The sequence below is a fragment of the Emys orbicularis genome, chromosome 22, assembly GCF_028017835.1.
Source record: "Emys orbicularis isolate rEmyOrb1 chromosome 22, rEmyOrb1.hap1, whole genome shotgun sequence".
NCBI lineage: Eukaryota > Metazoa > Chordata > Testudines > Emydidae > Emys > Emys orbicularis.
In genome coordinates, this window is record NC_088704.1 from 1249523 (window position 1) to 1275550 (window position 26028).

The window sequence follows — 26028 nt, forward strand, 5'->3', positions numbered from 1 at the left end:
AAAGCCAGTAACAAAAGCTTGAAGGCCCTTCCGGGGCTAGAAATGTGCTGGGTCCCCAGTGGGACACTGAGGACCTCCCCTTTTTGGTGCTAAGACCACCTCAGTTCCTAGCTCTGTGACGTCACCAGATAACAGAGTCCAAAAGCCATGACAGTCGTTTCTATACAATCCATTACTGGTCTGGGGTTGTTTTGCCTGACCTGGGTTTTGAGCAGAGGGGATTTTTTGGGGGGAGTGGTGGGGAGAAGAGGGAATTCCACAGTGGGGAGGAGGGAAAGTGGAACCTTTTCTCAGGCAGGTCTTCAAGCAGCAGCAGCAGTTTTGCAGCTGCTCAGAGGTTTGGAATCTTCCAAGCGGTCAAAAAGTGCAAAAACTGCATGACAAATAAATGTGTTACTTGGTGATCAACTCCCAGTATGGGGTATACAACTTCACCTGTCTTTTCTTCTCTCTTGTCCCTTTGCTTCCTGTCCTTTCCATGGCTGTCCTTACAATATAAACCCATCTGCATGTTAGGCAGGGATCCCACTGATGTCCCATACAACACACACCATACTGTCAGTGCTTAGAACTACTCACCTTGACCGGCCATGTGAGAAGCCCCTGGGGCCTGCAGGACTCAGAGCAGCTATAAGAGAGACAGACAACACCTCAAACCCAATAACAAGTATTTTATTTCAATTACAATAAGCGCCACAATGAAGGTTGAAAAAACAGTTACAAAAATCCCTCCTTTAGCATATAAATACTAAAAATCCCTAAAAATCCTTCCCTTTGTCTAAAATATGATGGTGCCCCTTGCTGGAGGAAATGCGACTGGTACCCATTACTGTCAGCAGTTTCCTGTTAAAATCTAGGACAGAATATTGAAAAGCCCACAGTCTCTATAGGCTCTTTCCAGGCCAGCTCCCTTGATGTCTTGGTAGCACAGACTGAAGGGACTGGCTTCCTTCACTCCAATGGAGGCTGTGATCTGAAAGCTCACAGTCCTGACCTCCCTGTTCCCTTTCAGCTCTTTGAGTTGACAGCACATCTTGAAGCGATCACCAGGTTTCTATACTCCAGTAACCAATCCCAGATTGGTTTAACTGTGAGACTAGGCTACCTCTGGGAGGAGCACGTAGGGTTAACATGATAGACAAAAGAAGAAAGCATCCCAAGGCTGGCACTGGGTGAGATGCTAGGACTCTGCCTAACAAACCTGCTGTGTGAAAGGCCTCAAGCCACCTAGTGAGCCACAGAGCTCTCCCAGCACTGATCCCCGCTCTGTGGGCTCACCTGGGGTAGTTTGCTTAGGAAAATCGTCCCTGCTCTGCACTGGAGGCCGTGAGGAAAGAGGGGGCAGACATGGAAAGAAATTCCCCTAGCAATGCAGAACAGCCACATGCAATGTTGGACAACTGACCTGGCCGCGGTGCCCAAGCCCACAGGCTCACATGCAGAGAGCAGGTAGTGTTGTGGCAATCCTGTGGCTAGGAGACTGCCAGACAGGAATTTAACAGAAGCCCATGGGGTGGGCCTGAAATGGGGCCCTGGCTTTTAGGGAAGAGGCAGGGACACAGCAGGAGTTACTCTGCATTCATTATCTGAACAAATGCACTGCCTAGGAGCAGACGAGGCTCTTCATAGCTAAGCCTACTCTTGGTCACTCATGGCCTGCCCCTCACACTGAACAAAATGGGTACGGTGGGTTCTTATTGCCTCTATCAGGCCACAGGCTTCTAGGCTTATTTCCATACTTGAAAGAACCTGCCCCACTTGCCCCAGCAGATGTGCCTCTGCCCATCCAGAACGACTCTTCCAGCCCCTGCCAGGTCTCCATTTAGAAGGGGGGTGGAGACTAGCTCTTCCCTCTCCCAGACAACTGAGACACATCCAGCCTCTACAGCCCTACAACGTGCTTAGCCTTTCCCAGCTCGCAGGGCACTGGGGTTCTCTTGCATGTAGCTATGACCATGGCGAGCCTGGCTAATACCTGCAACACAGTAAGTAAGCCAACCTGTGACCCAGCCTTCTCGGCATCAGAATCAATAGAGGACTCTAGATCCACAGTGCTCACACCAATGGCTACTGTCCAATGTCTTGCTTACAGGAAAGGAGGCATTTCAACTTGGAAGAGTCCAAGGAAGTGGCAATGCATGGGACTGGGTGGAAATAAGAAGAAAGGGAGCGAGATGAAGTCAGAGAGACTTGAACAAACTGCTTTCCCTGGGGGCCATGGCACCAAGAGTTCCCCCATCGCCTTCCTGCCTTCCCTAGCTCTTGGTGGTTTAATGCTTTTTGGGTTCCCTTTTCCCCATCCAAGCCTGGGATTTGTGCAGACTCTGAGCCCAGAAATGTGGGCTGAACTCCATGCTGGAGCAAATGTGCATGTACCCAGGCTGTTGTGCCAGTCCAGAGGGAGGAGGCTGCTTTCACAGGTGGAACTGAACATCTGTAAGGCCCTGGAAGGGCTCTAGACTGGGTTTGTCATTGGGCACTACCCCGGGTGGTGCATAGCCAACATCCACCCTCTTTCTGAGGTTACTGATTCCCACCCTTTTTAACTATGGATTGCCACCGTACACAGAAGAGGTAGGACTGGCAGTCTACCAGGCAGTCAGGGGGTGGTGGTGGTGAGATATTTGTGGCTGGAATGGTAGAGGAATGCCCATTGAACCACCATATTCCACATGATCTCCTCCAGCCCAGGGACCATGAGGTCCTGTGGTTACACCTATCCCCTTATGGAGCCGCGCAGAGGGGATGCTAGCAGTATTGCTAAATAACTGGCCAGCTGCTTACACAGGAGAGAGGCCTCAGCCTTCACAGGTTTGTGAGCTGTCTGAACAGAGCCATTCCCCCAGCCTGCCAGTTGAACAACAAAACCCAAGGCGACTTACACCTGTGCCTGACCCAAGCTATATTATGCAAGGTTGATTTCAGCAATAACAACAGTGACAAAGAGGGTTGGTCTATGCTTGGGCTGTTCTAAAGCAGTAAGACAAAGAGAGAGCTCATAATTTAAGTTTCACAAACTCTCTTGGGAAGGTCTGTGTACCAGCTGGACTTAATAATTTAGTGCAGCCGGCTGCCTTCCTCTCCCTTTGTATACAGAAGTTAAAGATGGCTCAAGTAGGTTAAAAGTTACAATGCAGCTTTCACTATACCCAAGTACAGCTGCCTGGAGACAGGTTAGATGGTGGTTGGGATCCCAGTGTAGCCCAGTCACAGTGTGCTGCTCTTAGCTTGCTGTAGGGTGCAGGAGAAGAGAGACAGATGGAAGGTTTATAGAATGAACGAATCTCTCTTTGGTTTCCTGTTCTACCACTCTGAAACCTGTTCTGAGAGACTTTCTGTAATGGACCTTGTACATCAGCAGAGCTTAATATGGCTTCCAAGACCTGCAAGCGTTTGCCTGCAAATAAAGCTCTAGTGATATGTTCAGGGTCTGTCACTCAACTATAAGTGCACCCACTTCTCTCATGGCACTTACCCTCACAGTCTTCTACTGCCACTCAATTCCAGCTAGCTACAGTTGGCTACTGCCGTCCTGGCTCTGAACAGACTCTTCCAACTGTGCACTGGACCAGTGTCCACGACAGACTAGAAGGGCAGTTCTTCAATCTTGTTAGCGATCCCAGGGATTCAATAAGAATCTTGGTCTCCAGGGCTGCAAAGCTAATTTGTTGCCTCAGTGACACCCTTAAGTCTCCTGTGTTTCGGTGGAATGGTCTCTACTGAGATTCTCATATCTAGTTGCACTACTTTAAAAAAAAAAAAAAAAAGTAATAAATATACTAATCCTTTTGCTTAAAAAAAAAAAAGGGCTTTTAAATGCATTTTCCCTGAACTTTTCCAGTGTATTTCACAATGTTCAAAAAATATTTTCCCAAAAATATATTAAAAAAAAAAAATTAAAAAAAAAATATATATATATATATATATATATATATATGTGTGTGTGTGTGTGTATATATGTGTGTGTGTGTGTATATATGTGTGTGTGTGTGTGTGTGTGTGTGTGTACGCACACACACACACACATCTGGAGAGATTAGCGTATGTCGGGCATATTTAGCTAAACTGGTTTGACTGTGATCACTTTAATCTGTGGGTCTCCCTTTATCAATTAGAAAAAGTCTTCAAGCCTGTGACAGGGCAGGGGCTTAACGGTGTATGTGTAAATATGGGTCAGTGCATACAGACACATGCATATGTACACACACCCTATGCAAGGTTTAAAAAAAAAAAAAAAAAAAAAAGACATTTCACAAGTGAGTGAGATTAAGAAAGGTTTTCACAGTGGATCGAATCTCAGATCATAGAATCTCAGGGTTGGAAGGGACCTCAGGAGGTCATCTAGTCCAACCCCTGCTCAAAGCAGGACCAATGCCCAAATGGTCCCCTTAAGGATTGAACTCACAACCCTGGGTTTAGCAAGCCAATACAGGCCAATGCTCAAACCACTGAGCTATCCCTCCCCCCCCATGATGATACCTAGGGCTCAGGGATCCGTTCCTGCTGAGAGTTTTACAGTTCGTTGAAAGAAGAAACTGCCCTTTGAGCAGAGAGCCTGGGAAATTCAATTCTTGATGAAGGAACAATAAGCCAAAAGTTGGTTTCCACTATTTCCTGGTCCTTTTCCTTTCACCAAACTTCACACTTCTTCTGGGGGTTCATAGGGGAGCCGGAAGGACAGTGGAAGTGCTCAGAGAACTCTTTGGAATTGGAGATGGTACCAATGACTCGGAAACGCGATGGACTGTGGGGGTCAGTGATGAGTCCTTCGTGGGAGCTCTCCGGGGTGCGAACTGAACACCAGACCTGCAAATGCAAGGCAACAGGAGTTAGCACAAGGGCTTCATTATAGCTGAAAAGTGTCTCTGTCCCAGCTATCATGACATATGGAAATCACAGATCTTCTTAAATAGGAGGAGTTTATTATAGGAAACAACAACTACGGATACAAACAAGTTTCCATGCAGCTTGAGTCACAACTTGGTCTCCCTTGTTTACCAGCAACCACACACTGGATCCATACATTACACACACATCTGGAGGATGAATAGTGTATTGCAAGTAACCTTATCATTACACCAGCAAAGGGGCCTCACCCAGAGACTTCTGTAACCTGAAGTTGTTCTATCTGGAGGAGTGTATATCTTACTTTGCTGCAAAATGAGCATTAGACTTGTCAAAATGCATCAGACAGTTGGCTTGTCAAGTCTGTTATCTTGCCTCTTACCTGATGCTTTAGAGGAAGGCAAGCTTTCCTCACTGACTGTAATGTATCTCTCTCTTCACAATACATCAACACTCATATTTGCTGCACTCCTCTGCCACTTGAGGGGTCAGGAATCAGGGCCTGCAGCAGAGCCAGTCTTTAGGCAACCTAATGAGTGCAGCTAACCTGTATTTCATCTGATTGGTTGGAAAAGTCAGCAGACTGGCTCTTAAGCCTAACAGCAGCAGCAGTTCAGTGGTTGCTCAAAGCACTGGCCCATGACTAAGATAGCTCCTGCCTTGCTCCAGTCCTGCTCTTTCCTTCCCTTACCCCCGGTAATCCAGTTTTGACCCTCAGCTTTGGTTCCTGACTCCTGCTCTGACACTAGGCTCTGGCCTCTGGTTCATGATTCCTACTGCGACCACGAGGTCTGACTGCTCACATCCCAGTCACTGATGTGGGGACTCAGTTCAGGAAAAGGAATGCCCTAGAACTTCGAAGGGAGTTTGGGAGGAGGTGAAGATGGGAGGGGCACTGCCATCCCTACAAAGTGGAATCTACTGTAAATTGCATTCCCGCTAACCCAGTAGCTGGAGCCACTGCTATTCCCCAGCTCACACAGTGCACCTGGAGACAGAACAAAGGGTTGGGGGATGGCAGAGACTCACCTGGGCGAATCCCACAAAGAAGAGTTGGTTGTTGGAGAGGCCAAGCGTCGGCAAAGACTCCTCATTCCCATTCTTCTTCACCCAATTTTGATAAGCCTGCAGGCAGGAGAGAACAGAGGCTATCCTGCATCAGCAGAGGGACATAGTGGATGGAGTTAGAGGATCAGAGACACTCCCACTGCCTTGTGGGGGTACGAAATGCTGGTGCAGCTAGCCAGGGGGGCATTAACCCTTAAGGGACTACACCAGTCCAGTCTCCATGGCACATGCTGGCAGGGAGGGAAATGTCAGCATTGCAAGAGTCTTCCCCTGTGCCCATTTTCCATTTGGTCACAGAAAGCTAGAAAAAAAATCTAAGACAGCCCTAGGGGCTGCGAAGGGAAGAGAAAGCACAAAATAAACCTCCCACTAGAGCTGAGCAAATAATTGCCTTTGGTTCAGGGACTGAAATGAAAAATCTAAAACAAAAATCTTTTCAGGTTGAATGAAATGTTTCATTAAACTCAAAACAACTTTTCCCCTGAATTTTTTGTTGTGGCTAGTTTTGGGGGGTTATTTACCTTTAAAAAAAACAAAAACAAAAATCTAGCTCAATTTCAACATGAAGCATCATTTTGAAACCAGAAGTCAACCTGCTTTGTTTAGAAAACATTGAAATGAACCGATCTGACTCTTTCATTTGTTTTCATCTGAAACTATTTGCCAAATTCGAACTGAATTTGTGAATAATTTTGGTTGACCCCAAACTGTATTTTTTGGCAAATAAATGATTAATCCAAAAAGTTTTCCCTAGCTCTATCCGTGACACCCAGGATTACATATGGCTTATAGGAAACAAATCAGAATGGGGATCCATTGAGGGAGCATGACCTGTCAGAGCTGCGCAGGGAGAAACTTGTATCCACTCAAGGCAGACTCATCACCTCCTACCACATTTGCTACATATGCCATTGAAAATGGGAGGATCTGGAGAGGAGTTAAAGCCTCTTCCAGTTAAAATAGTCAGGTTCTTCTAGGGTGACCAGACGTCCCGATTTTAATCGGGTCTGTCCCGATATTTGCTTGTTTGTCCCGCGTCCCGACCAATGTTCGGTCGGGACACTGGACAAACAAGCAATTTTGCCCTCCGCTCCCGTGCACAGGCCGCTCCGCCCCCTCCTTCCCCCATTGGATCCCTCCCCAAATCCCCGCCCTGGACCCGCCCCCTCACTGCCCCATTGGATCCCTCCCCAAATCCCCATCTCTTCCCCAAGCACGCCATTCCTCCTCCCTCCCAGACTTGCGCCGATCAGCTGTATGGCGGCGCAAGCGCTGGAGGGAGGCCCGGGGGACGCAGGAGAGCGCGGGGTGAGTGAGTCCGGCCTGGCCCCAAGCGCAGGCAGGAGGGCGGGGCGGTACCTGCAGAGGCAGCCCCAGGTCCGGCCTGGGGAACCGGCTCCCTGTACATGCCCATGGGTGGGGGTGGAGAGGCAGCAGCTGTCCGCGTGGGGACTCCGACGGGGCTTCAACTCCCGCCACGTGGACCTGTGGATCCGGGGAGCTGGGGCCTGCTGCCCCCACTCCAGGGGCGAGCTGGTGTGGGGGGGCGTTCCGGCGGCTTGTTTTATTTTTTTCTTCTGCCGCCCCCCTCCTCCCCCGCGTCCCGATATTTCAGTTTTGTCATCTGGTCACCCTAGGTTCTTCCCTTCCTTGAATCTCCTTCAAAAGCCCTCTCCTGCACATCCACCCTCTACGGGCTGCAGATTATCAGGTCTACAATTTCCTGGTCCAAGGACAGCAGATCCCAAATCCAAGAATCACCTGAAGACTTATATATGGTCATGGCCCACCCCCTTCCTCAGAGAGGACACTGCATAGAAGAGGGGCTCAGAATTTTACATTTCCTTAGAGCAATTCACCTTGCCATCACTGTATAACCAGGAATGTCTCTCCAGCTGTAGCATCAGGGGAAAGTCTAGGACTACAAAAGGATCCCCACAGCCATGGCTGCAATGAGAGATACCAGACGAAGCCTGTGCCTGTACTAGATTCCTACCCGATATGCAGCTTTGAGGCCCCCGTTGTCAGCAATATTCTCTCCCAGAGTGTGTTTGCCATTCACTGCCTCGCCGTTCACGGTGTAGTTGCTGTATTGTTCCACCATGCACTCAGTCTGCTGCTTGAAGGACTCCACAGAGGAGTTCTTCCACCAAGGGCGCAGATTCCCATCTTTATCATACTCCCGCCCTGCAGAGGAGCAGACCAAGTGAAACACTGGAACTAGAAGATACTTAATCTGAGATGGCCTTTGGCAGAACCAAGCCTGTGTGTGTGTGGAGCGGGGGTTGTTTGATATTTAGAGCACACAATTTGTGGGCTTGGAGATGCAGTGAGCATACTGGCAACGGCATGGCCTCTTCAGAGAGAGGAGGAGCGAGTTCTGAGACCTCCTGAACTTATTGATCTTTATTTTATTGCACCACCATAAATCCCACAGGAAGAGACTGCAAACAGCAACAGATCATCACAAAATGCTTTTGGCGTTAGTAAGATACCCCCTTGTGTCAGAGTGCAGGGTGCAAACAAGTGACCCTGCACTCTGATCACTTGAATAGTAATTAGTTGCTCAGTAGGAAGCTGGGGGGAATTAGTCAATCAGGCTGCTTGGCTGAGACAATTCCCCATCAGCCCTGGGCTGATAAGAGGCGGTACAGCAAGGAAGTGCAGGAGGGAGGAAGGAAGGGGAGAGGGAGGAACAAGTCTAGTTGAGCCTTGCCAGACAGAGGTTCGGAACAAGGAGTCCTTGGTGACCCTCAGGGTCCTGGTGAGAGGGCCAAAAGTCAGTTGAATATTGCAAACAGGCTGTTGCACAAGGACTGTTGTGAAATTGGTACAGGGAACATAAAATAAAAAGGCACAGTGAAGGCACAATCAAAGGAGTCTGTGTAGTTTCTGGGGGAGAAGGTAGGAGAGGGGTCACACCCCGTGACACCCTGACTGTCCCATTTTAAGGCCCTCACCATTAATGAGCCACATGTAGGTTTCCTCATTCTGGCAGAAAAGCAGCAAAAAAAAATTCCTCTTGCCTTCTTTCACCCAGTTAGATTTTTCCACCTCAGAGACTAGGCAGAGTCTCAGATGTCAAACCTATTTAGACATTCTGGGACAGATTTGTACCTGGTGTAGCTCCATGCAGGTCACTGGAGTTACATGAGGGATGGCTCTGGCCCATTCTCACAAGATCCACTTTGAGAAGGGCTCTTTGATACAGAGGGCCACCACAGTTTAATTTTGACTCCTGGCACTGGGAGCCTTTCAACAAAGAGGAAAACAGAGTTCCACCAGGAAGAGGAAGATGGAGAGAAAGCAACAGGACGTAAGGTGTCTTCAGGCTGCCCACCTTGGTCATCAAAGGCATGAGTCAGCTCGTGGCCCACGACGACACCAATGCCGCCAAAGTTCAGTGCCCTGCATGAGAGGGACAAAGAGTATTAGGATTCGTGCTTCACTAAGGCCATTGCCTACTAATGTCTGCACAAAGGCCCTGTGACCCTACCCACCAGAGCACTAAGGTAGGGGAAATGGACTAGGAGGCAGCTTTCACTTGGACTATGTAGAGCTGCTCCTCCTTACCCCACTTTTTTGCTATTCTTGCCTTGGCTTCCCCCTGCGGACAGAAAGAGTCCTAAGGGGAGACAGCTCCATGCATGTTGAAATTGTCACATCTTCCTATTAATGCCAATTGCACAATGAATCTGCTGCACTGCCAACCTCCATTAAACAGCTCTATGGTGTTTTCTGCAAAGGACTGAAATGCAGAGGGAAATCTGAACCTATTTTTAAAAAGCCCCCTTCATGTTCCACTGGGGGCTGCAGACAGTTCCAGCAATGGGACTTAGGAGAAGCTATGAAATGTAGAGTTGATTACAGAGCCCCTCAGGCTGTTGGACACCAGGACACAAGGATAAACCTACTGTGGATTCTCTAGGCCCCAAATGAGCCACTTTGTAGCTAGCCAGGCATGTTATTTCCATGTTACCCTTAGATACAAGACTGTATGAACCCATAATGTTGCATGTCTACCAGGTGCCAGCATAGAAGAACTAAGAAAGTGAAGGTGTGGCCTCCTCCAGACTGGGAATCTCTGGGGATGGTGCCTCTCCTCAGTTTTTCTAGGTTTCCCTCCATGTTGCACAGACCTGCCACTAGGCCATCTTCTACTGGTCTGTCCTACAGCCCCGTCTGTCCAGGCAGCCCCATGGACCTGGCCAGAGAGATGCCTTCTCTGATAATGGGGAGGGCGGCACAAGATGGGGAGGGGTCAAAAAATGGTTGCAAGTCCTTCATTGTCTCCTTAGGCAAGCAGCCTGACAAGAGGGGGAACATTAGACTAACTCGGGGGGAAAAGGTCCAGATCCTGTGCTGAAAGAGCACACATCCACCACTGTCCCCGGCAAAGCTGGCAGCTCTATGCGCACTGGCATCAAGATCCATGGAGTCTCCTAGCGTGAGTCTGGCAGAGCTGGTGCAATCTCTCTGAGCCCCAGCATTCCTCCCCTGGCTGTTTTCTAGCCCCCAGCTCAGGACAGGACCCTCCTTAGCTACTGACGGTTGTAGACTAGGATACAGAGGTGTGTGAGGCACCCACCATCTTCCAACCAGGCTGCTGCCATCATAGAGTCCCCATCCCCCTCCAGCTTAGGGGAGCAGGGTGGAGTGGGGGAAGAACACCGGGAGAGGGGGGCAGCAGATGAGCAAGAGGATGTTCATACTTGGGGGAGGTGCGGGTGTAAAAAGGAGCCTGCAGGATCCCGGCTGGGAACACAATCTCGTTCTTGGTGGGGGAATAGTAGGCGTTCACTGTTGGAGGGGTCATACTCCACCTGCAGGAGACAAAGGGGATTGTCATTACAGCCAGGCTGGAAGGTGCATACCCCCCCCACACACTGGCAGACTGACACAAGGCACAAGTATTTCCTGGCCTCCCCCATGGTCCCCTGAAGCTTCCTAGGACACCTAGCAACTACAGGAACATATATGGCAATCAGGGCCATGGGCAAGGACCTCAGGATTCACTGCCACAGACCAGGGAACAGGTCAGAGACAAAGAACCACCGAGTCTTCAGCCACAGATGAAAACTGCAGCAATACGGATGACTGAAGAAAGTGTAATACTCCTACTGTCCATGAGAGGGAACCAGAGCACTAAAGTATTTTGACCAGATGGGGATACAGATGTCAGTCAGCCACATAACACACACCTCCCTCCTTGTATAACACTTGGGTGGGGAGGTCTGAGCAGGGAGTTCCTTGCTGGGAAGGTCCTTGCCCACTCACTTCTTTTGAGAAAGCAGGACAGATATTTACAAAAGATTGTAAAGCTTCTGGGGCAGGGACAGTCGTCTTTGTTCTACATTTGTTCAGCACCTAGCACAATGGCTGGGGTTCCTAGGTGCTCCCAAAATACAAATAATTAATAATAATTATTCCAGCACTCTCCCTGCTCTCAATGCCATCTCCAACAAGCATGGAGGGGAGATATGCATGTGCCTGTAGGTTAGGGTTGGTTGAGTGTGCTGGTTTTGCTGAGGAAATAGGGTTTTAACTGTATTATGCAGCCCAGAGATTTTGCAAAGACTATGTAGGCACAAGGTGAAGAGAAGGTTACTCACCTTGTGCAGTAATTGAGGTTCTTCGAGATGTGTCCCCCTGTGGGTGCTCCACTTCAGGTGGCGGTGCGTCCCAGTGTCATCCATCGGAGATTTTGCTAGCAGTGTCTGGTTGGGGCGTGCGTGCGCAGAAGCTGTCTTGTGGCGGCATTGACGCCTCTTCTGGCACGCACATGCCCCGACACCCTCAGTTCCTTCTCTTCTGTGGAGCAGTTGATTCTTACTCCAAAGTAGAGGGGAGGAGGGTGGGTAGTGGAGCACCCACAGGGATACACATCTCGAAGAACCTCGGTTATTGCACAAGGTGAGAAACCTCTTCTTCAAGTGGTGTCCCTGTGGGTGCTGCACTTCAAGTGAATGTAGAGCAGTGCCCTCATGCGGATCGAAGGGGCTTCGGAGTTGATTGTGTAGCTGCTGGTAGGACCGTGCAGCCTAATTTAGCATCTGCTCTCGAGCTAAGCGTGATTGCGTAATGACCGGTGAAAGTGTGTTTGGATGCCCATGTAGCTGCTCTGCATATGTCAAGGATGGGCACGTTGTGCAGGAATGCTGTAGAAGTTGCTACAGACCTCATCAAGTGTGTTCTGATGCCTGTTGGGGCTTCAGTGTTGCATAAGGAGTAGCACAAGTGGATGCAGTTTGATATCCACTTCAATAGTCTTTGTGTTGATATAGCTGTGCCTTTCAACCTTTCCGTTGTTGATACAAACAGTCTGGGGGATTTACAAAAGGTCTTTGTCCTGTCTAGCTAAAAGCCCAGGGCACGGCAGACATCTAATGTGTGTAATGCTGCCTCTTGTGGGTTGTTGTGTGGTTTAGGGTGGAAAGTGGGTAGGTGAACTGGTTGGTTAAGGTGGAATGAGGATGATATTTTGGGTATGAATTTTGGGTGAGTCCTCAGAGCCACTTTGTCCTTATGGAATATTGTGTATGGGAGGTGAGCCATGAGTGCCCCAATCTCGCTCACTCTTCATGACGATGTGATGGCGATTAAGAATGCTACTTTCATAGATAAATGGAGCAGAGAGCAAGATGCTAAGGGTTCGAATGATTTTCTGGTTAAGCATTTGTGCACTAGGTTTAAGTCCCATGCCGGAGTGGGTTCACGGATGTATGGATACATGTTTTGTGGGCCTGTTATAAATCTCTTTGTAATTGGGTGGGCGAATACTGAGGTCCCTTCTATCTGTTGGTGGAAGGTGGTTATTGCCGCGAGGTGGACCTTGATCGAGTTTGTAGCCAGTCCTGATTTCTTTAATGATAGTAGAAAGCAACAGAGGGTCCTGTGGCACCTTTAAGACTAACAGATGTATTGGAGCATAAGCTTTCGTGGGTGAATGTGTCTGACGAAGTGGGCATTCACCCACGAAAGCTTATGCTCCAATACATCTGTTAGTCTTAAAGGTGCCACAGGACCCTCTGTTGCTTTTTACAGATCCAGACTAACACGGCTACCCCTCTGATACTTAATGATAGTAGGTACTCCAGGATCAATGGGAGTGGGGCCTGGTTTGCTGATATTTGTTTGTTTTGGCATCAAATGGAAAAATCTCTTCCATTTTTGGAGGTAAGTATGTCGTGTGTTTTGTTTCCTGCTGTTAATCGGTACTTCTTGTACTTGATCCAAACAGGTTAATTCGGCTCCTCGGAGCCATGCTCTCAGGTGAAGTTTCCCTAGATTGGAATGGAGGACTTGTCTGTTGTCCTGTGAAAGGAGATCATATCGTCGAGGGATATTGAATGCAGTGCATATCACCATGCAATTCAGGTAAGGGAACCAAGACTGTCTGGGCCATGTTGGCACTATCTTGGCTCTGTCAGTTCGTATTTTGTGTATGACTCTGGAGATTAGAGGAATTGGAGGGAAAACATATAGTACAGGGGCGTTCCATTTTATCAGGAACGTGTCTCCCAGTGATTGCGCTCCCTGTCCTGCTTGTGAGCAGAATCCTGGGCATTTCTTGTTTGCTCGTGTGGCAAATAGGTCTATGAATGGATTTCCCCACCTCCGAAAGATGCATTGTGTTATTTCGTCATTCAGTTCCCATTCGTGTTCTTGTGAGAACTGTCTGCTTGGTGTGTTCGCCATGATATTCAGGTGGCCTGGTAGATTATGAAGCTGTTATAGTGATGATGTGCTTTATGCACCAGTTCCATAACTTTAGAGCTTCCGCACATAACGAGTGGGATCGTGCTCCACCCTGGTGGTTGATATAGAACATGCATGCAATGTTGTCTGTTAATATCCTTATCATTCTGTTTCTTATGAGTGGAAGGAAGTGGTAGCATGCATTGCAGACCATGCATAGTTCTAGTAGGTTTATGTGAAGGTGCGTCTCTGTCGGTGACCATTTGTTTCAGGTGGGCCCCCCATCCGATCAGGGAGGCGTCTGTTGTGATTTGAACCGATGGTGTTTTCTGTTGGAAAGGTATGCCTGAGCACAAGTTTGATGTGTTTGTCCACTAGTGCAGTGATTGAATCACCTCTGTGGTGGGTGTGATTCTCTTGTTTAGGCTGTGCCTTCGTGGTATGTAGACTGCATTCAGCCATCTTTGTAGGCACCACATGTGTAGCCTGGTGTGCTTGACCACGAACATGATGGCCGCCATGTGTCCCAGTAGTTGTAAGCAGGTGTGTGCATGCACTCATGGGCCGAGCGAGACCAGCGATATAAGGGAGGTCATTGTTGTAAAGCGGGGCTCTGGAAGGGATGCTCTGGCTGTGAGTGAGTCCAGGGGAGCACCTATGAATTCCAGTTGTTGTACTGGAGTAAGGGTGGATTTCTTTTTGTTGATTTGTAGCCCCAGGGAGTGGAAGAGGGAGATGGTTAACTGAACATCTCTTTCTGTTGCTGTCTTTGTGGAGCCCTTGATTAGGCAGTTGTCTAAGTAAGGGAATAGGAGTATCCCTTGTCTGCATAGGTGCGCTGCTACTACCACCAGTGTTTTGGTGGGGACTCTCAGTGCTGTCGATAGGCCGAATGGTAGCACTCTGTATTGGAAGCGTTCTTGTCCTACTGTGAACCTTATGAAACGTCTATGAGCCGGGTGGATTGTAATGTGAAAGTATGCATCTTGTAGGTCGAGGGCTGCGAACCAGTCCCCTTTTTCCAGCGGAGGGATGATCGAGTTCAGGGTGACCATTCTGAATCTGTGGGCATGGACAAATTAGTTGGGTTTTCTTAGCGCTAGGATGGGTCTCCACCCCTCATTTTTCTTTTGAGTCAGAAAGTAATGGGAATAAAATCCCTTTCCTCTGTGTTGTATTGGGACTAGTTCCACCGCACCTATTTGCAGAAGGTGATGCACCTCTTGTCTCAATAGATGCTTGTGAGAAGGGTCCCTGAAGAGGGACGGGGAAGGGAGGGGGGGGTAGCTGGGATAGATATAAAAGGGATGGTATAGCCCATTAAAATTAGTTCTAAAACCCACTGATCGGATGTGATCGAGGCCCAGTTGGTGTAAAATGGCCTGAGTCAGTGCCCAAAGATTTGAGTGTTGTCCGCTGACACTGGTGTTATGGGGAGGTCGTCCAGACCCTTGACCAATACTTCAAAATTGCAGTTTGTTTGGTGGTGGTTGAGATGCTAAATTCTGGGGTTGGTTCTGTCGGCGACTTTGTGGTCTATTTCTTTGTCCCCTGGATTTGTATACTCTCTGCTGTTGCTGAGACGTGTTGTCTCAATTTCTGTTGTATGGCTGATAACGTTGTCTCCTGTTTGGATTGTGTATAGCCCTAATGTTCTGAGGGTCGCCCTGGAGTCTTTCATGGAGTGGGGAACTTTGTCAGTTTTGGCTGAAAATAGTTTGTCTCTGTTGAAGGGAAAGTCTTCCACTTTGTGTTGCAGTTCTCTGGGGATTCCTGATGAATGCAGCCATGATGCACTGCGCAGAAAAACCTGAGAGTCTCTGGATTAAGTTTAGAAGTGTGAGCAACAAGGGTGATGTCGTGGTGGGAGTCTGCTATAGACCACCAGACCAGGGGGATGAGGTGGACGAGGCTTTCTTCTGGCAACTAACAGAAGTTACTAGATCACAGGCCCTGGTTCTCATGGGAGGCTTTAATCACCCTGATATTTGCTGGGAGAGCAATACAGCAGTGCACAGACAATCCAGGAAGTTTTTGGAAAGTGCAGGGGACAATTTCCTGGTGCACGTGCTGGAGGAACCAACTAGGGGCAGAGCTCTTCTAGACCTGCTGCTTACAAACTGGGAAGAATTAGTAGGAGAAGCAAAAGTGGATGGGAACCTGGGAGGCAGTGACCATGATATGGTCGAGTTCAGGATCCTGACACAAGGAAGAAAGGAGAGCAGCAGAATATGGATCCTGGACTTCAGAAAAGCAGACTTTGACACCCTCAGGGAACTGATGGGCAGGATCCTCTGGGAGAATAACATGAGGGGCAAAGGAGTCCAGGAGAGCTGGCTGTATTTTAAAGCATCCTTATTGAGGTTTCAGGAACAAACCATCCTGATGTGAGGAAAGGATAGTAAATATGGCAGGCGACCAGCTTGGCTTAACAGTGAAACCCTTGCTGATCTTAAATGCAAAAAAGAAGCTTACAAGAAGTTGAAGATTGGACAAATGACCAGGGAGGAGTATAAAAATATTTCTCAGGCATGCAGGAGTGAAATCAGGAAGGCCAAATCACACTTGGAGTTGCAGCTAGCAAGAGATGTTAAGAGTAACAAGAAGGGTTTCTTCAGGTATGTTAGCAACAAGAAGAAAGTCAAGGAAAGTGTGGGCCCCTTACTGAATGAGGGAGGCAACCTAGTGACAGAGGATGTGGAAAAAGCTAATGTACTCAATGCTTTTTTGGCCTCTGTCTTCACAAGCAAGGTCAGCTCCCAGAGTGCTGCACTGGGCAGCACAGTATGGGGAGGAGATGACCAGCCCTCTGTGGAGAAAGAAGTGGTTTGGGACTATTTAGAAAAGCTGGATGAGCACAAATCCATGGGGCCGGATGCGCTGCATCCGAGGGTGCTAAAGGAGTTGGCGGATGTGATTGCAGAGCCATTGGCCATTATCGTTGAAAACTCATGGCGATCTGGGGAGGTCCCGGATGACTGGAAAAAGGCTAATGTAGTGCCCATCTTTAAAAAAGGGAAGGAGGAGGATCCGGGGAACTACAGGCCAGTCAGCCTCACCTCAATTCCTGGAAAAATCATGGAGCAGGTCCTCAAGGAATCAATTCTGAAGCACTTAGAGGAGAGGAAAGTGATCAGGAACAGTCAGCATGGATTCACCAAGGGCAAGTCATGCCTGACTAACCTAATTGCCTTCTATGAGGAGATAACTGGGTCTTTGGATGAGGGGAAAGCAGCGGATGTGTTATTCCTTGACTTTAGCAAAGCTTTTGATGCGGTCTCCCACAGTATTCTTGCCGGCAAGTTAAAGAAGTATGGGCTGGATGAATGGACTATAAGGTGGATAGAAAGCTGGCTAGATCGTCGGGCTCAACGGGTAGTGATCAATGGCTCCATGTCTAGCTGGCAGCCGGTATCAAGCGGAGTGCCCAAGGGTCGGTCCTGGGGCCGGTTTTGTTCAATATCTTCATTAATGATCTGGAGGATGGCGTGGACTGCACTCTCAGCAAGTTTGCAGATGACACTAAACGGGGAGGAGTAGTAGATACACTGGAGGGTAGGGATAGGATACAGAGGGACCTAGACAAATTAGAGGATTGGGCCAAAAGAAACCTGATGAGGTTCAACAAGGACACGTGCAGAGTCCTGCACTTAGGACTGAAGAATCCCATGCACTGCTACAGACTAGGGACCAAATGGCTAGGCAGCAGTTCTGCAGAAAAGGACCTAGGGGTTACAGTGGACGAGAAGCTGGATACGAGTCGACAGTGTGCCCTTGTTGCCAAGAAGGCTAACGGCATTTTGGGCTGTATAAGTAGCGGCATTGCCAGCAGATCGAGGGACGTGATCATTCCTCTCTATTCGGCATTGGTGAGGCCTCATCTGGAGTACTGTGTCCAGTTTTGGGCCCCATACTACAAGAAGGAGGTGGAAAAATTGGAAAGAGTCCAGCGGAGGGCAACAAAAATGTTTAGGGGGCTGGAGCACATGACTTATGAGGAGAGGCTGAGGGAACTGGGATTGTTTAGTCTGCAGAAGAGAAGAGTGAGGGGGGATTTGATAGCTGCTTTCAACTACCTGAAAGGGGGTTCCAAAGAAGATGGATCTAGACTGTTCTCAGTGGTAGCAGATGACAGAACAAGGAGTAATGGTCTCAAGTTGCAGTGGGGGAGGTTTAGGTTGGATATTAGGAAAAACTTTTTCACTAGGAGGGTGGTGAAGCACTGGAATGGGTTACCTAGGGAGGTGGTGGAATCTCCTTCCTTGGAGGTTTTTAAGGTCAGGCTTGACAAAGCCCTGGGTGGGATGATTTAGTTGCGAATTGGTCCTGCTTTGAGCAGGGGGTTGGACTAGATGATCTCCTGAGGTCCCTTCCAACCCTGAGATTCTGTGATTCTATGATTACAATGGCTGTTGCCGTCGTGCTAGCTGTTGTGTCTGCCGTGTCGAGGGTGGCCTGTAGTGCTGTGCTGAAGATAAGCTGGCCCTCATTCACGATGGCCCGGAATTGTTCTCTTTTCCCCTCAGGTATATCCTGGGTGAATTCTGTGAATTTGTTATAATTGTCATGATCATAGTTTGCCAGTAGTGCGGTGTAATTTGCAGTGCGGCTGATGTATATACTTTTCGGCCTAGAAGATCCAGTCTCTTCCATTCTTTGTCTTGAGGAGTGGATTTATATTGTTTGTTTCTTTGATTTACTGCGTCCACCACTAAGGAGTTTGGTGGTGGGTGCAGAAATAGGAATTCCATCCCTTTATTTGGCACGTGGTATTTCCTATCCATGCGCTTGTTGGTTGGTGGGATGGAGGCCGGTGTTTGCCACACTAAGTCTGCCGGGTCCAGGAGGGCATCATTGATGGGGATGGTGATCTTGGAGGAAGTTGATGTATGGAGTATTTTCAGGAGTTGGTGTTGCGTCTCCTGTACTTCTTTTAGAGAGATGTGCCACTCGCCTGAAGAGCTCCTGGAAATGTTTGAAGTCGTCAGGGGCCGTTGTAGTTGTGGGTATAACTGCTTCATCTGGAGAGGATGAGGAATTGTGTTCTGGAGACTCACCATGTTCTGATGTGTCATCTCTTTCTTCTTCCCCTTACTCTGTGGCTTCAGAGGGTTCGGGTACTGAAGTCGGTGCTGATTTTATGGTTTTTCTGTGTGTGGATGTAGTCTGTTGGAATTGCGCCCTAAAAGCTGCCCATGGGTCCCATTGTAGTTGGAATGGCATGGGTGGACATATCCATGGGTGAGCCAGCCATGGTGGTAGACCCTTATTTGGGTCTGATTTTCTTTTGTATTTGGTCGCTGTTGGAGAAGAATGGCCAGAAAAGAAGACAGCTTCCTCTTCTTCATCTTCATCACTTGAAAATGGTGGTGTGATGGGTGAGTGGGTTGGTCTGGTGCTGTAGATACTGACGAATCCGTGGTGCTGAGTAGAGGAGAGCTCGGTGCAGCTGCAATCTGAGCTGTTGTGGTTTGTTCAGCAGACATCGGTGCCGCCGCATGTGGTGCCGCCGCTTTCAGTGCCGATCGCTTCTGTGTGGCCTTTCTCGGCACTGTGGTGTCTTGATTAGATTGTTCTATGCTCTGTGCCTCTATCATCGGTGGCGGAGGGGGTGCCATGTTTTGAGGCATGAGTTGCGGTGCCGTTCCCTTCACTGGGGTAGACGGTGCTGCTACGCTACTAAAAGCTACATCTACTTAAATCCAAGCTTAAACTATTAACACTATAAGTACTATCCTAAATATCTAAAATCTAATTTTTTTGTTATAGGTAGGGACACTGCTAACGGACTCCATCTCAAGCCGAAGATGGTTGAGAAGGAACTCGGGGGGTCGGGGGATGCGCGTGCCAGAAGAGGCATCAGTGCTGCCACGAGACAGCTACTGTGCACGCACGCCGCCCGACCAGACACTGCTAGCAAAATGTCCGATTGACGGCGCCGGGACACATTGCCACCTGAAGTGCAACACCCACATGGACACCACTCGATGAAGAAGAGAGACCTCAGCTGAGTTCCCAAGGCTCTGAGGGGTGTAAATCAGACCTTAGCATTATGCTCGATTTTTGTGGTCTGGAGAAGAGAGGTATTCTAGAGGCTGCTCAGAGCTCTGTGCACCATTGGGGTGAGGAGCTGTTTGTTAGTAGTATCAATAGCAGCCCATAGGAGAGCAGAAGTACTCCTAGGTGTTCCAGTTAGCAAACGGACCAGCTATACATGTGTTCTGAGCACAACCACTGAAACTACGGAAAGGGATGGATTTTTGTTTTGGTATCAGCGGTTCTGGAACTGGACACCGTAGAGATTTTAGTCTCTAGATCAATGTGCTGTAGCGTCATTATGGAAGAAGCCAAACCTAGATACTGGTCAAACTGTGGCCGAGTTATACAGCACTGGGTCCCCATGTTATGTAAATGTGTTGAAGCTAATTGTATAATCTTGGGCAGAGGAGACTCCCCCCACCCCTAGCAGGGAAAGGCAGGGCAGGGAGGACTTACTGGTCCCGATTTGGAGGTTTCCGGAGTTGGTCAGCGGCCACTCGGGCAGAGAAGTTATAAAATTGCATGACGTTCTCGAAGTAGAGACTGGAGACAGCTTCATACTGCAAAACCCAAACCCATCAGTCCTGGAGAAAGAGCCAGTAGTGTGACCCGAGACCAGTATCCCCCGCTGCTACTGTCTGCAGCCCTGCAGCTGTCTGGCAAGGGGCTCACACAGTGCCCATCACTACAGTATCTGAGTGCATCGCAGAGTGGCATCTGTACCTTGCATACAGGTCTCAAAGGTTTGCAATGGGCAGCTGTTCTCTCTCTAGGCACCTAACATACAGTGTCCCTCAGGGCTCAATCTCACCCCGTTCCTATTAATGCCAATGTTTGGCCATGCATGAGGAAACACTGCAGACTCCAGCTGTCCATAGGCAGATAACACCCAGCCCCACTCTCTTCCCAGCAAGCCCTGACCAAATAGTTCACTCATTGACTGTGGGGACGACCTAGACCAGTGGTTCTCAACCTATTTATATGCAGCCCACAAAGTGTTAGCTGGGCCGCAGGTTGAGAACCACTGTGCCCCCCACCCTTAAACCCCCTATGCTCAGTGCCCCCCAGAGACCCCTCCACAGAGTGGGCCAGGAGCGGAGAGCTGGGCAGGCGACAGGGACCCAGACCCTGGAACCTGCCAACTGGAAGGGGAGCCGGCAGCCTGCCAGGCGGGAGGGGAACCAGGAGTCTGGACACTGAGCCCCACTGTGTGGCAGGGGAGCCGGGAGACTGAGCCCCACTGCAGGGGCCAGGTGGCAGCCAGCTGCCTAGACCCTGAGCCCCACCGAGGGGGGGGACACACACCCAGGACCCCACCGGGACTCCAAGCCCCGCTGTGCGGGGCCAGCGGTAGCTGGGACCCCGAGCCTGCTGCGCAGCAAGGCAGCCCAGCTGGGACCCCGGAGAGCGTCAGGGTAGCCTGGAGCCCACCGCCCGGCAGGGCAGCTAGGACCTGGCAGCCAGGAGCCCGCCACTAGCCTGGAGCCCCCAGCCTTTAGCACACAGCTGAGCTGGGCCGCAGCTGTGTGCTAACTGGGTCGCGGTTTGAGAACTGCTGACCAAGACAGATGTGTCACGGCTGGCTCAACCCCAACCCAAATAAGACTGAGATGGTGCTGATCACGTCCAGAACTGGCTAGACCCACAGTGATTTCCAGGCAGGGAGAGGGGCAATCGCCTTGCGGTGTATGTGTGGTGCCTTTCTAAGAATATTATGCACTTGACAAAAGGTGGATGACACGAATTTTCACACAGGGCTGGGGAGCGAACCCATCCTGCACTCATCTGGCTGGGGCAGCTCCTGTCCCCTTGGGCTGGGCCCAGCTCCCCACTCCAGGTGCTGTGACATGGCTCATCGAGCTGCTTGGCACTGCGACCCTGGCACCAGGTTGCAATGCCACTCACTCAGATTTGGCCCAGCTTCCCTCCCATCATGAGGTGTGGCTGGGCCAAACCTGAATGGTGCTGCACCCCCTCGCACCAGATCGCAGGGTCAGGAGTGGGGAGCTGGGCCCAGCCCCATGGGAGAGAAACTGCAGGTAGGGTTGCCAACTTTCTATTGGCTCAGAATCCTCTACAGGATGCTCAGCTTATAGTAGTGGCCAAAATTACCCAGCGTGCTACATGTTTCCCTATCAGCCATGGAGCCAACCAGCAATCCTTGTGCTGCTCACCTCGGGCTGGGCTGCTGCAATGCACTTTTACTGGGGTGGACACTGAACCCAGCATAAAGAACAGGAGTCCTTGTGGCACCTTAGAGACTAACACATTTATTTGAGCATAAGCTTTCGTGGGCTAAAACCTACTTCATCGGATGCATGCAGTGGAAGATACAGTAGGAAAATATATATACACAGAGAACATGAAAAAATGGATGTTGCCATACCAACTGTAACGAGGGTAATTAATTAAGGTGAGCTATTAGATGAGCTATTATCAGCAGAAGAAAAAAAACTTTTGCAGTGATAATCAGGATAGCCCATTTCCAACCGTTGACAAGAAAGTGAGAGTAGCAGAGGAGGGGAAACTTAGCATGGGAAAACAATTTTACTTTGTGTAATGACCCATCCACTCCCAGTCTTTATTCAAGCCTAATTTAATGGTGTGTAATTTTCATGTTCTCTGTGTATATACATTTTCCTACTGTATTTTTCACTTCATGCTGTGACAGACCCAGACCAGTGGGGTACAGGAGTCTGGTAGAGGGCAAATATACTGGTCACTGGGTGAGTAGTTTTCTGTTCCCTGAGTGACCAGAGCAGGGGCTGCACTAGAGTAATCAGGAACCTGCTAGAAGAAGTTAAGGCAGGCAGGCTAATCAGGGCACCTGGGTTTTAAAAAGGAGCTCACTTCAGTTTGTGGTGGGAATGTGAGGAGCTGGGAGCAAGAGGCGCAAGGAGCTGAGAGTGAGAGGGTGTGCTGCTGGGGGACTGAGGAGCACAAGCGTTATCAGACACCAGGAGGAAGGTCCTGTGGTGAGAATAAGGAAGGTGTTTGGAGGAGGCCATGGGGAAGTAGTCCAGGGAGTTGTAGCTGTCATGCAGCTGTTACAGGAGGCACTAGAGACAGCTGCAGCCCACAGGGCCCTGGGCTGGAACCTGGAGTAGAGGGCGGGCCCGGGTTCCCCCCAAACCTCCCAATTGACCTGGACTGTGGGTTCTTCCAGAGGGGAAGGTCTCTGGGCTGTTCCCCAACCCACATGGTGAATCTCTGAGGCAAGAAAATCCGCCAATAAGCGCAGGACCCACCAAGATAGAGGAGGAACTTTGTCACAATGCATATGAAGAAGTGGGTTTTAGCTCACGAAAGCTTATGCTCAAATAAATGTGTTAGTCTCTAAGGTGCCACAAGTACTCCTCGTTCTTTTTGCTGATACAGACTAACACAGCTACCACTCTGAAACCTGAACCCAGCATTGTTACCACGCACTGCCCTAGAGAAACCCCTCCGTGCTGGCTGCCAGTACTACCCTGGGTCGATTGCAAGCTCCTAGTCTTTGTATAGCCCATAACAAACAAGGACACAGCTGCACTCAGGAGAGTTGTTCCCACAGACCCCTGGAATGTGCTGCTGACAGAGAGGAGACTGAGTCTCATGGCCTTCAGAATGGAGGTTAAGCTGCACCAATTCACAAAGGAGTTTCCCGGTTAACCAGGTGAGAAATCCTCTCAACAGGGCACAGGAAGTGGAAAAGAGTTTGTCCTTTTAGAAGGAACCCAGTCTTAAATTCATTAAGTGTCCAGATACTGCAATGATGGGGGCCCTAAACACATGCAACAATAAGAACAGACTTTGGCAATATTAAATTTCTTGGCTGCAGATCAATTGGTTTAGGACACATTGTGAATCATGGGGGTTTAATTTTGCGGCTGGTCTATTTGTGAGGGCTACTGTATCAGAATTTCACATGGGGCGGCAGTTTCCCCAGTGGATTCCTACAGTGGGGGGCAAGAGTGGAGCAGTAGAGGGAACTCAGACATGAGGGTGTGTAGCCAGTCAACTCACATCATGAAACACCTTGTCCAGCTCCTTGGGATCCAGGATAAACTTGGGGTAACCGATCATGTCATAGATTGCATCTGCCTGGGTTGAAGTTGGAAAGAGAGAAGAGGAGGGTCACACAAGGCTGTTCCTCTGATCTGTGCACATCCTGTGGGTTTGTGGAGGGTAGGTGGGGAAAGAGTCCAGCTTGGCCACAAGGCTCTAATTCCAAGGGCTGTCACACATGGTAATCTCAAGTTTCTTACTTTCCATCCAGATCTGGTGTCACTCCCCCCAACGCACTTTTATCGCTGAAAATTATTTGCATCAGAAATGAAGGCTCCTGGAACCATGGCCACGGAGAGGGGGGTTGCAGGGATGGAAGGGATCCCACAGCATTTTTAACTTTCTTGCACGAATAATCGGTATCTCCCTCATTTTGAGTTTTTTCCATGTGTCACCTACTGGAGGCCAGCCTTGTTAGGCAGAGAGGTCTACACACATTTATGGGATCACAAATCTTGGGTTACTGGGATTTACAATGAGAAAGAGCAAGAAATAAACCTCAAAGACTGTGCTCTCACATGACAGAGCTGTCCCCTAGGGAAGCTATCCCAGCAGTGCACTCCCACGGAATACACATAATAATGGCCTAGTTTGTTAGTCTGTGATGAGTCTTAAGATGCCACGGTGCTTAGACGATCATGGCCCGGGACCCCCACAAGCTAGCAAAGAAACAGTCAAGGATGGGTAATAAATTAATGTGGGAGCTCCCCAGCTCTGAGGAGGCAAAAGGAAAATGCCAGGATCTGCTTGAAACAATCTCATGATGGAAATGCTAGGGGCTGTACAGAGCTCCCCCAAGGCATGGAGTGAGGGGCAGACTGTGCCTTGCTTAGACACCACTAGCCTTCTCCTTGGCAGATTTCCTCGTCTCTTCATCCATCCACTGCAGAGTGGCCAGGCTTTCCTCAAAGGCAGTTTTAATCTCTGCAATCATTTCCTCGGCCTAGACAAAATAAGAGGTCTTGTGTCAGCTGGAAGCCAAAACATTTACCCTGCTCAACAGGATCAAAGACTAAGCAAAAGTCTCTTGAAATAGCTGTGGGGAGATAGAAACAACTCCCACCACACCCGGCTGTAGACAGGATGTGAAGGGCCCAGATGGTTGGGGTGCTGTCCCCAATTCACTCCTAAAAAATATGATCTACTTTGAAGCTGGTAGATTGCAACGATGAATTAGTGGCTTGGTTTTTATGTGGGACCCACACGTAGCGGCGGAGAAGCAAACGCTCCCCCCAGAGCAGAGCTGCTGCTGATGGGAGGATGCCACTGTGCACTGCAGGAGACAAGAAGGTTATGTTGGCTGAAGCGCCATTAGCAATGAGGGCTGGTGTACGTGTGTATGCTGGGCTCTGCCAAAAGGAGGACAAACGTAGGTCAGAAAAAGGAAGTGGGTTTTGATCATCTAGCCAGGAGGCTGTAAGGATGAGGAAAGTTAAGTAGGTCACTGAGAGCATAAGGGACATTATGGAGGGAGCCTTAAGTCTGCAGCCTCTTCAGCTTTGGTGAAATCTGCTCCTAGAGCATGGCCTGTAATCCTGCAGCATGTAATGACAATCAGACATGTCCATTTGGGACAAGGTCCTCAGTCTGGTGAACTGGATAGTCTGGGGATGAGATAGATGGTCCCTTTCCAAACAGAAGAGCTGCCAGTTTTCCCAAGAAGTGGCATGGAGCAGTGTTTAAAGCTTTAAAATGCACAGGATTAGGAGCCAGAGGATCTAGGTTCTGCTCCAGCTCTGCTACTAACTCACTGTGTAACCTTGGGCCAGTCATGTCCCTCTGTACCTCAGTTTCCTCATCTAGAAAATGGCCAGAGCTCCCTGTGAAGTGCTATAGAAATACAGGGATTTTTCTTCTCCCCCATTATACAGTAGGTTTGGTGGTGGCGGGGGCTAGGCAGCAGTTAGTTATTGGAGCTGTGAATGATTCGGGGCACAACACCAACCCCTTCCCCTCCACCCCTAGACACAGGTTTTCCAGAGGCATTTATGGGGTCCATACTGTGCTATTGTTTGAAGCTTTAAACACCATGTTGGGGGAGCTTCACTTTCACATGCAAGGTGACTCGAGAGACAGTAAATCAATCTGGCTCTAGATTCACTCCCCATTGGCCTGCGAGCCAGCCCAGTAATCCAGTGGGAGGTGAGGACATACTATTTTCTTGCTGTCCTCTGCAAAAGTGGCTTTAACAAACATGGCTCCCAGCGCAAAGCCCAGGCTGTTGTCGGTGTCGCTGACGCAGAACTTCCAGCGCGGCAGACAGGTCTGTGGGGGGAGAAGAGAAGATTAAACCAGTCACTCCTGCACCCTGCCAGACACAGCTCTGTGCAG

The 26028-nt window shown here is 49.3% G+C and overlaps 1 protein-coding gene across 1 annotated transcript in view; it reads right to left on the bottom strand.

Moving 5' to 3' along the window:
* Window positions 1-4629: 4629 nt before the first annotated feature.
* ECE1 (endothelin converting enzyme 1) overlaps window positions 4630-26028 on the bottom strand; it is a 145495-nt gene continuing 124096 nt past the window's right edge. The window contains 9 exon segments of the mRNA XM_065421253.1: window positions 4630-4806; window positions 5875-5970; window positions 7910-8100; window positions 9254-9321; window positions 10626-10736; window positions 20107-20210; window positions 23656-23733; window positions 24542-24640; window positions 25852-25962. Of these exon segments, the coding sequence (XP_065277325.1) occupies window positions 4630-4806; window positions 5875-5970; window positions 7910-8100; window positions 9254-9321; window positions 10626-10736; window positions 20107-20210; window positions 23656-23733; window positions 24542-24640; window positions 25852-25962 (1035 nt within the window).